This window comes from Arachis duranensis, chromosome 7 (genome assembly GCF_000817695.3).
Source record: "Arachis duranensis cultivar V14167 chromosome 7, aradu.V14167.gnm2.J7QH, whole genome shotgun sequence".
Classification (NCBI taxonomy): domain Eukaryota; kingdom Viridiplantae; phylum Streptophyta; class Magnoliopsida; order Fabales; family Fabaceae; genus Arachis; species Arachis duranensis.
In genome coordinates this window covers 34,714,134-34,725,514 of record NC_029778.3, presented here as the reverse complement: position 1 = coordinate 34,725,514, position 11,381 = coordinate 34,714,134, and the positions used below count along the sequence as shown (strand labels likewise).

The window sequence follows — 11,381 nt, the reverse complement described above, 5'->3', positions numbered from 1 at the left end:
AAAGAAAATGGATGAAAAATGATATTTATCTTTATTTGGTTATCAAAGAAAATAGAAAGAAAAAAGTTTTTTTGTGTGGGTTCCACTGAACAAATTTTCTTTCCATCACAAGCAAAAAATAAAAAAAAAAGATGCTATATTTTTGTATTTCTAATACTACCTTTAATCATATTATTATTAATAATTATTAATATAAATTTAATTTTAATATATTATTATAATAAAAATTCATATTTGAACATTATATATATTAGATAAATAATTTACATCAAATATATAAAATTATAACATTTTATAATATTTATAAAATGTAATAAATTATAAATAAATAAAAATATTTATACTTTATTTTATAATAAGAATATTAATGTAATTTTACACTATCATTTTTTTATCATCCAAACAAATTTTTTTTATTTTCTTTTTATTTAATTTTTATTTATTCAAATAATATACAAATAATTTATTTTTTTTATTTTCTTTTTTCTTATTTTTTTCCAACATCCAAACAAAGTATTAATGATCCAAATGTGGAACCATCGAATTCTATGTTATGCTTCATAGGTTAAAACCCAGTCTCCATCTATGAACGACCCCAATGGCAACGTTTGAGAGATAAATAGACCTGTCGTAGCTAGTAGGTTCCTCGTTTCTCCTCAGAACCTCCGCTGGCTAAAGAAAATTGCATTAAAAAAGAAAAACTAAAAAATAAAAAAAAAAGAAAAACACGCACCATATTATTCGCATTTCGCACATATATTATTCTCTACTATTGAAAATTTTCTCTCGCTTTCTGTTTCTTTCTTTCCATATTATACTAGTGTTCTTGGTTGTTGGTGCAAAAACTGTCACACACACAAAGAAAGAAAGAGAGCGCGAGCCTCCATTCTTCTCTTTCTTCCGGCTTTAGGGTTTTCTATTCTCACCAATGGCCGCTTCTTCCATTCTCAGATCTGCGCTCCTCTCTCCCTCCGCTCGCGTCAAGGTCTCTCTCTTCTCCGTCTTCGACCTTCTTAACGTTCCGTTTCTTTCGTTTTCTTCGGTTGTCTGTTTTTCCTGCTTTTTCTCAGGAAACGGGGCGGGAAACTTTTTTTGTTTTGACTTTTAGTTAAACTTAATTTGAAATTCGCTTGCCTCTGATTAAGAAGAAAACAGAGGAGAAGGAAAAGTAGCTGCAGCGTTTTATTTCGTGTTTAATTTTTATTTTCTGCGTGGTGTTCCGCTTGTGAATATGAGAGATGTTGAAGAAATTTATGCTGTTGACTCCTGGATTGGAACCTTGATAGTGCTTTGCTTTCAATGCTTTAAATGATTTACAGTTTACACTGAAAGCTGGTATCTGATATTTTCTTTTGTCTTTTTCCTTTTTGCTTGAGCTGATGTCTATTCAGAACTTTTTTTTGTTTAAATTTTAAAAAATGTGTAATAATAATTATTACAAAGATAAATGATGATTCTTTGAGCCGACTCTTTTTTAAACGATTAGTGCAGATCAGTTTTCTGCTGGTGAGTTTTTTATTTTGGTGGAAGTGACTGAGTGACTCCAGTTGAGCTGATTCGGTAAAGAAATGAGCCTAATTTTTTGTTTGATCTCAGGTACTGAAAACTTCATAGGAGTTTGAGCACTCAATGAGATAGTTCATGACTTCAAGTTAGATACACAGCATAGTGTCGCTAATGTTAACAGGAATATTATTACCAATCATAAAGCTCAACTTGGACTCATGAGCTATAACACTTCATATTGAAATCTTTATGAATCAAGTTGAAAATAACTTATGAGCTGGGTTAATTCCCTGCCAAGTGCTTTCCCTCTAATTGTTTAGAAACTTAGAGATCATTTTGACTTGTTTTGTGCAATTTCGGTTGATAATTTTTCATTTTGCTACCAAAGGGGCGCCTTAGTTTCATCTTCTTGTCACTTAATTGGCCATCTTGTTGACAGAAGTTTGAGAATATAAGGAACGGTGACGTTTTTATAATTATTAAGGAAAGCATCCAGTGGAAGATAACAAGCATATAATGCAAACCAAGCACACTTTTCTTTTCCTCTGATAATGTCAGGGATACTGCATTCCTTGTGTGAATGTATATATACTGTATTTTCTCAGTAAAACAGTTGATTAATGTATCTCTACGTGCGATTCAGGTTTCAGGCAATGTTTCCTTTTACAATTTAAAGGCGAACAAGTTACAGAATGGCATATTTGGAACTTCAATTCCATGTGAATCTATAGTGTTACAGTTGAGTGGCTTGAACTTTTCACTTAGGGCTCTTCTTTTTTCTCCTTTCCCCCTTTCTGGTCCTTCAATAGTATGTAGTTTTGCTATTTGTGATTCTGATGTATTGTTATTTCCACAGAAACTGCAATGCCCAAAGTCTCCAGCCTATCAATGCAACAGCAACTGAAATCCCTCTTCCCGTACAGAGTAAGAATATGGCAATTGTAAGTGTGTAGAATAGAGTAATTATAATGCAATTTCTTGATTCTTACTTGGCTTTGGTCTGTTTAGAATCAAGGAGCTCTGGGAAGATAAGAGTTGGGATTAATGGTAAGTTTATTGTGATGAAGATTCTCTTTTTATTTCTTGTATCTGCTTGCAGACACCTCCAATATTGCATATAAAATTTTTGCATTGGTGATAGTCTTAAGCTTTGTCTTCCACAATACGTTTATAAGGAAACTATATGGGAGCCTTGACAATCTATTGCCTTTCTTTTTTGACATGTTGTATCAATTGCAGACATAGGGCTTGCTCAACCTGTATATTCAAAGGAGCTGCTGTCATATGAGAATGACATTTTTCAAAAACTACTTATAATCTTTTCAACTTTTGAATTGCTTTAGATGAAAATGGTGGCCATTTTGATGACTTTACATTTGATAAAATCTGACTGGTCCTATTCAACATCATAGGATCCAGTTGAACACAAACGGACAGTTTATGTGAAATCCTGATAAAAATGTGTTCAACTCATTTCCGTGTTAATAATATGAAACAGCAGTTGAATATGATCTTCAACTTATGATCTAGACTCTAGAGTACTCAAGAACTAGCAATCAGTTGTCTGAACATGAAAAAAGTATTCTGATTTGTTAGTTAGACGGTTTAGTAGCTGGCAATAATCAGGTTAAAGAGCATGCTTAAGATTCCTTAAATTGTATTTGTGGTTTTTGGTGTATTTGGAGTTGTGCAATTTGTTCTTTTATTATTTATTGTCATCATTCAATTTGGTGTTGTAGACTTTTGTGAGAGCATAATCCTTGAGTGTTTAAACCTCAAGTTTTTGGCTGGTTTACTTTATTGTTTTGGGTTAATACAACTACTTTAAAGTTTTATTTGCTTTTCAAGAGACTGCTTATATTTTAACAGTGCTTAAAATGGCATGTACTTTGTTTTAAAACACGGAGCATACTCTTAGCATGAAATGCATTCTGAAGAGAACATACGCATCTTTGTGCTGAATTGTGCAGGTTTTGGTAGAATTGGAAGGTTGGTATTACGTATAGCTACTTCAAGGGATGATATTGATGTCGTAGCAATTAACGATCCTTTCATTGATGCTAAATATATGGTATGTATGTTCAATTATCTTGTGGTTTTGCTCATGATCAAAATTAGGTGGTTCTACATATTTGAGTTAATTTAACATAGGGTAAAGTATACTCTCTTGATTCCTGAAGTTTTCGAAAAGTTTCAAAAATACCTTTAACGTCTAACTTGTTTTAATTTTGTCTCTAATGTTTCAAATATGTTTCAAGTATACTTTTGGGTTAACATCCGCTAACGAAGATGCTGATGTGTCACTGATGTGTGGCAACACTCGGATGACGTGCTCAGATGATGTGTTAGTGACATGTCAACGTAGGATTGTTACGTTATATGATGTCCAACCCAGGTATATGATTGTAACAAATTGAAACGCTAGGAATAAAATTGAAACCAAATGTTAAGGATAAAATTGAAATAAAATATAAAAGATGAGGGGAAAATAGTATTTACTACTCAGTAAATGTTTTGTAAATAAAAGTCATATTGTTAACATCCTCAATAAATGAGTTTTATTAAAAAAATATGTGATTTTCATATTCTTATTAGTAAATTCTATAAAAATATTTTTAAAAGTATTCGAGGTATTTTTATATAATAAAAATGATACATTTCAAAAACTATTTTACTAAATAAGTATTTGTGGTGTTTATCATAATTTTTATTTTTAATAAAAAATGTCATTGTATTAAAGTAAGTCTCAACCAAAGTGATACACTTTCAGTTTTTATTTTTAAATGCATTTACTGAGTAGCAAGGTTCTGTGAACCGGACTAGTCATCAAATTGGTATAGTTACTGGTTCACTGGTTCAACCGGTTTAACCGTGGTTCAACTGGAATAATCATTTTATAATAAAATAATAAATAAAATATAAATAAACACACTAATGAATAGATAAGTTCATAACAAGTTCCAATGATTATACATAGACACATTCAATTAGCACAGCATAGAACAAGTGCCAATGAATTACAATTAAGATAAGTGTTAGTGGACACATGTATAGTTTCCACAATGTTCTCTTCAACCTTGACTCTTGCAATTACATGTATAGACTCTTTAAGAACAACAGCAAAATCAGTCACCAAGTGTAAGGTGAATGGATAAGTTCATAATAGTGCAAAATCAGTCACAGGTTGTTACTAGGAAAGAAAATAGTGCTAGTCTTTAACAGATTAGCAAAGTTAAAATTGAAGGTAATAAAAAGGCTGAACTCACAATTTCTCATTCAACACAACTATTGAGTGGCAGCCTCGCCTTGTATTCATGTCTGATATTTTGGTCCATCAATGTTCCCTAGGGTCAAATCTTTCAGCAGACCTAAAATTATTAAGAAGGATCATTCTACTAATACCGAAGGAAAATATAATATCTATTATTGATATGATGAAAGAAGCAGAAATGAATCCAAAATCTTAATTCAAATAATCAACTCCACTATATCTAGCAGTGCATAAAGTGCACCATTGAGTTTTACAACAGCAACAACAAATCTCTAGAAATACAACAGATTACAAACGAACATTTGAGTCATACATAATGGAGTTTGAGTAGTGGCAGGCAGAGTCATCATCAAGCAGTGACAGAGCAAAGTTAATCAACCAAGAATGAGTTTGAGCACTGAGCAGAGCAACCATTACCTTCCCTAAGTGAGGGCAGTGAGGAGTTTGAGGAAGAGCAATTAAATGTGACAGACGACGGCGACCTGGCGACGACCACGATGAGGACGACGGACGAAGAGCGGCAGAATAGGTCCTGTGGATGCGAACGTTGGCGATTGGTGAATCTAGGTAGGGGTTCGAAGCTTCGAGAACGATGAGACGAATGGTGATGGGTTCGAGGGACAAGCACGATGGACGACTTGACAGACGACGACGAGGGATGGTGGGCAAAGCTCGACTGAGCAGTATGAGGGGTTGGAGCACGACAAAGGAGCTAGCGACTGGCGAATGAGGAGAGGGGATGGAGCACGATGAACAGACGAAGATCTTGACCGCGACGGACGGCGACAATGAGAAGAACGGCGGCAATGGTGGCGGTAGAGGATGCTAGGATTTCCTTTGAGGGAGAGGTTCTTTATTTTTGAGAAACCTTGAGTGATGAGAGGAGAAGAGGGAAGACCAAACCTGCTTCAACGTTCCCTTTTTTTCTAAAAATAACTAAACGATGTCGTTTTTGAAAAACCGATCAGGTCCCAGTTCAGTTCAACTACTCAGTGGTTCTCAAGTGGTTTTTGATTTAGCAGTTTTGTTTGCTGAACTGAACTATAATTGCTTCCGGTTCCCAATCAAACCGGTCTGACCGGTCGGTCCGGTCTGATTTTCAAAACCATGCTGAGTAGTAAATACTATTTTTGTCTTCGTCATTTAGGGGTGTATGTAGATCAGATCAAATTGGGTCCAATTGGTTTTGGACTATATCTAATCCGATCCACACTCAACTTCGGATCGGATTGAATATTTGTGTGTTTGGGGCTCGCTTCGATCCGATCCGCAATCAGATATTGGATATGATTGGCAGATAAAAAAGGATTTCTAACCTTTTTCCCAAATAGAGTTAAAAAAGGTCTATTTTTACTCTTTTTAATCTGTTTACTTTCAAAAAATTAACCAATATTTTCTTAAATAAATGAAATAAAACAACTAAACATGTATGAAAAATAATTAACTTTTTTGGTTTTCATTGTCTTAACAATAACAATTAAAATTGTCTAGCATTCCATCAACAAGAATCAACAAGTAATAATATAAGCTTTTACATTCAAACATTTCAAGTGTACAACACAAATAGGAAATTACACCAAATTTTTAAAATATATTTTTATTTGTTTTTAATATTTTTTAATTATTTATTTAGATTTGCGGATTGGACATTGAGATACATCTATAAAATCCACTATTCCGATCTTACCTACGGATCGGATCGGTTAAGATCCGATAGGACTGTGGATCTCTTAATATTTGTAAATTTGAATTGGGTTCGGATAAAAATTGCTGATACAACATTTATATCTTATTTCAATTTTATCTTTTAACGTTTGGTTTCAATTTTGAATTTAGTTTTAATACACTGTCATTGTAAAGTAGTTTTAATGCACTGTCATTACATCTAATCACGTAATGCCACATCAACAAAAATAACTACTTTAAACATTGACCACGTAAACGGTCATTCAAAAGAACAGATGTGATTGGACAATTGTAGAAAATGTTTTACACTGTCAGTGCATCAAAATTAAATACTTCAATTTCATCCCTAATGTTTCAATGTTTCAATTATGCTCTTGGATTGAACAACATAGGACGTGGCAATCCTAGACTGACGTGTCGCTAACACCATCTGACGGTTGCAAACTTGCAACGCGTTAGTGACACAACATACATTTCTTTTATCAGTGACACGACAACATACAATTCTTTTAAAAACTTCAGGGACAAAAGGAACACTTTGTCTAATATATGTTTAACATAGTATGTGTACAACATATGCATGTATGCATCTCCCCAAACATCCTAATTATTTTATTTTATTCACTACTGTGGAAGAAATCCTATTTGGTTGCTTAAGATTTAAATTTATATTTTAGATTTCTCTATATTTGAAGCTTACGCTGTTGCCAGAGCCATCTTATCTTATGTTCTGTTTCTACCTGATTCAATTGTGATGTTCTGCCACTTGAAGTCCACCTTGTTGCTTGGACAATCTTTTGAGAAATTGGACTGGTTGTACAGTTATAGACTTTTGTACTTCCCCTCTTCACAAATTCTTTTTTTTATTGTTGTATATACTTTTTTTGGGTCAACCTTGCCGGGATATGATTGGTTTCATTTTGTAGCTATATTATTCATTTCATTTGGCTGCTTAATTTGGTTATCTTTATAATTTTTATCTTCTCTCTCTCAGGCTTACATGTTCAAGTATGATTCTACTCATGGGCCTTTCAAGGGAACCATTAAGATTCTTGATGATTCTACTTTGGAAATAAATGGGAAGCAGGTTAAGGTTGTGAGCAAAAGGTGTGTTGAGTTAAAATATAGATGTGATTCATTCGTTTAAGATGTCAGTGGAGGTGTCAATGAATGACTTGCAAATTTTGATTTACCTGAGCACTTTATTTTTCTACTCAGAGATCCAGCGGAGATCCCTTGGGGTGATTTTGGGGCTGATTTTGTTGTTGAATCTTCAGGAGTTTTCACATCAGTGGAGAAAGCTTCTTCCCATTTGAAGGTTTATATTTTCAATTACCTATGTATTTCTCTCTCCTCTCTGTTAGCTTGAAATCTTAATTTGGCTTTATCTTATTATACTGTAGGCTGGTGCAAAGAAAGTCATAATATCAGCTCCATCTGCTGATGCACCAATGTTTGTGGTAGGAGTGAATGAGAAGACATACAATCCAAACATGGACATAGTTTCTAATGCAAGCTGTACTACAAATTGCCTTGCTCCTCTTGCCAAGGTAAGATTTGATATCCTGTAATGCTTTTCTGTATAATGAGTTAATGACGATGTTTAATGCTTTGGCTTGTAATTTAAAGGGTAGAAAGATTTAGGATTTAGAGCTTCAGCAAGCATGATTAGAAGTTTGAAAAATCTTATTGCTCGTGTGTTAAGTACTTTAGGAAAGTGGGAGACTGCACCTAGTTGTTAAAGGGGAAGAATCACTTTCGTTAAATACAACATCAAGCATTCCATACTATTCGATGTGGGACTTGACACTCCATAACAATAATACCCATGTCCCTAATAAGGCACCGACCCTAGAGAGCCGATGTCTATGGCGGCTTCACTCTATTGACACTGACCCAGCGGTAGCCACTTTGCTACCGGTTATTAATAATTGGTATTCACCTTAATCTAGCCTATAGTTAGCTCTTTTCATGGCGCCGACAACCAAGGCTCTAGTATTATTGTTAAGTACCTAAGAAAAGTGGGAAAATCACATCTTAAAAGCTAGTTGTGAAAGGGAACCACTCTCTTGAAAGGGCACCCCAACTAATACCCAAGTCCCTAACATTATGTCACTTCCAAACAGGGCAAGCCTGTTAGAAGGCTTTCTATCATTGTTTTATAGACATGAAAGGTGAAGTTTACTATATTCTTATTTTTGGCTGTTGGATCCAGCAGTTGTGCTTTTTATGTGTATTGGGGCTTGCCCTTTGAATGTTGTAGAGAAAGCTAGTGAAAATCACAACTCATCGATTGAAACACTATGAAACCTTTTCAATACTGCCATCCTCTGCCAATCTTTAAGGTATCAAGCTACTGTAGAGCAGTGAACATCCGGTGTATAGTGCTGATCTAATCCATTAAACCAGATGAATCCATACTCTATAGTCTAGTGACTAGTAGTAGTTCCTCTTCCTTATGAGATATCTTGTAAGGAGAGATGGAATGGAGATAAAAGCATATCAGATGATTTGGAAACTAAAATTGCTATTTAAAAAATTTAATGTGGTGTTCGCTTCTACATCCATCCTTAATTTCGTTACCCACTTTACAAAATCATGTAAAATGATTGTCTAAACATTCCTCCATCTAATCCTCAGGTGGTTCATGAGGAGTTTGGTATTGTTGAAGGTTTGATGACAACTGTACATGCAACAACAGGTCTCTTTTACATATCAGTTAATCACATCTTATTTCTTCTATATAATTATTTTTGTTTATTTAACTATGACATTATATGCTGACACGGGGCTTAATATGATTTTCATTACTGTCAATCAGCAACACAAAAAACTGTAGATGGTCCTTCCATGAAGGATTGGCGAGGGGGAAGAGGAGCAGCTCAAAATATAATTCCAAGCTCAACTGGTGCTGCTAAGGTAAGAGGATGACGACTTTGAAGATAATGTATGCTTACAATTTTTAATATAGGTTATGAGGTTTGGTTTGTGTTCATGAACTCAAAGGCCGTTGGAAAAGTTCTTCCCGAGTTGAATGGAAAGCTCACTGGGATGGCATTCCGTGTCCCTACCCCAAATGTTTCTGTTGTGGATTTAACCTGTCGGCTTAAAAGGAATGCTTCCTATGAAGATGTGAAAGCAGCGATAAAGTATGTTTACTAATTTGTTTTTACTCTGGCTTTTAACAATTTTTGAGTTTGGGTTTTTCTCTATTCTTTTGGATTTGATTGAGTTTTGAATTTGATATTGTTAAAAATTGAAGGTATGCCTCAGAGGGATCATTGAAAGGAATTCTTGGGTACACAGATGAGGATGTGGTCTCTAATGACTTTGTTGGTGACTCGAGGTAAATTTTGACTTACTGGCTTGGATTTGGTCTTGTCTATATCTAGTTTCATTTATAAATAAAATGGAAGAGGGTTTTACATATATTCCCTTTTCAGAAGCGAGAGGCCTAAAAGCAATATCTTAGTTTTAGTCGAGACATTCGCACTTGTATAAACATGTTAGATTTAATGTGCGAGACATAAAACTAAACCTTCGCATATATTCCTTTGTTCTTAGATTAGAATTACTACTCAATTGGTCCCTCCATTTGTTTAATAAGGTGCTTATCCTAAATGAAAATTATTTTGAACAGGTCCAGTATTTTTGATGCTAAGGCGGGTATCGGGCTCAGTGCTTCGTTCATGAAGCTGGTTACGTGGTATGACAATGAGTGGGGGTACAGGTATGTGAATGCAACAGCTTCTATATTTGCTTTCACAATAACACACTTTTTAGAAGCAGTAATTTTTTATCTATGCTAATATGCTCTGACTGGTTGTCTTTCAGCAACCGAGTGCTGGACCTTATAGGGCACATGGCATTGGTGGGAGCACGCAACTGATCACACAATAATCTGTTTTGGCTGTTGCATTGATGTCGCAATTTAGCTGGTCTTGAGTTAGGTTAAAATTTGTAGCTTGCGTAGGTCATGGGAATTTTTCGGTTTTGATCCTATATTGTTTTTATAAGATGTGAGGTTAATGATCACATCATGTACACTGGTAAAATATAAAATAAAATTGAAGACATCACTATATGGGCAGTTGTACTTGTATGATGTCTTGGAAGTGGTGCAGACGAGAGCCAAGCGCATCAAAGCCCAAGTTAAAGTTGGATTCACTAAAGTTCACAAGCAAGTTAGCTAGTTATCTTGAGTTCACAAGTTGGTTTAAATAGAATAAACGTAATCAATACCCAAAAAAAATTAGGTGGAAATTCAGGTGTAATTAACTTCACGTGAAGTTGAAAATTATAAAAATTTAATTAAATAAGTCAAATAATTTGATTGCTCTTGGCGGAAATCAGTTGCATTTGAATTTTTACCAAAAAACTAGAAAAATTATGTTCCACGATTAGCGGTTTAGTTAACAAATAATTAATGATGATAAGCAGTGGCTAAGAAAAGGGGGGTTTGAATTTTACCAAAGGGGGTTTAAATTTAAGTCCTTTTTAGCTTAGTGTTACTTTTTATCTTTTAGAATAGCTTTAGAAAATTTTTTTGCTTTTTGTTTCATAACCAGTCAACAGACATTTTCTTTTTGTCTCGTAACTAATTAGGAGATGTTTTTCAATTTTGTTTCCTTTGTAATAGAAACGGAAATGGAGTAGAAGAGAAGAGAGAATCACACCAAGAAGTATCATGGTTTAGCTGCTCAGTGCAATGCGGCCTACATCCAGTCTCCATCGCAACTGTGACGAAATTTCACTATAACCTGCTTGATTACATATACCAATTCTTCCCTAGGAACTACCTATTCCTATCTGGGACAAGTTCAGAATCTATCCCCAAACTGAACTTGACTTGGTCACCTATCAAGTTTTTAACTGTAAAGTGCTAACCCAACTTTTAAGGGGATTCCCACATAATCAT

At 34.4% G+C, this 11,381-nt stretch overlaps 1 protein-coding gene across 1 annotated transcript; it reads left to right on the top strand.

Annotated features, from left to right (window-relative positions):
• The first annotated feature begins 732 nt into the window (after nucleotides 1-732).
• Nucleotides 733-10,673, top strand: LOC107458719 (glyceraldehyde-3-phosphate dehydrogenase GAPCP2, chloroplastic). Its single transcript, XM_016076924.3, has 14 exons — nucleotides 733-985; nucleotides 2,150-2,244; nucleotides 2,363-2,430; nucleotides 2,515-2,553; nucleotides 3,477-3,577; nucleotides 7,458-7,570; nucleotides 7,682-7,781; nucleotides 7,867-8,013; nucleotides 9,104-9,164; nucleotides 9,285-9,382; nucleotides 9,470-9,612; nucleotides 9,726-9,809; nucleotides 10,104-10,193; nucleotides 10,298-10,673. Exons 1-14 carry the CDS (start codon nucleotides 929-931, stop codon nucleotides 10,350-10,352), a joined length of 1,251 nt encoding a protein of 416 aa, XP_015932410.1. The 5' UTR covers nucleotides 733-928; the 3' UTR covers nucleotides 10,353-10,673.
• The last annotated feature ends 708 nt before the right edge of the window (nucleotides 10,674-11,381 follow it).

Coding starts and splice junctions, on each gene's coding strand:
- LOC107458719 (XM_016076924.3), top strand. CDS start 929: ATGGCCGCTTCTTCCATTCTCAGATCTGCGCTCCTCTCTCCCTCCGCT. Junction 2,431..2,514: donor AATCCCTCTTCCCGTACAGA/GTAAGAATATGG, acceptor TGGTCTGTTTAG/AATCAAGGAGCTCTGGGAAG. Junction 8,014..9,103: donor GCCTTGCTCCTCTTGCCAAG/GTAAGATTTGAT, acceptor TCTAATCCTCAG/GTGGTTCATGAGGAGTTTGG.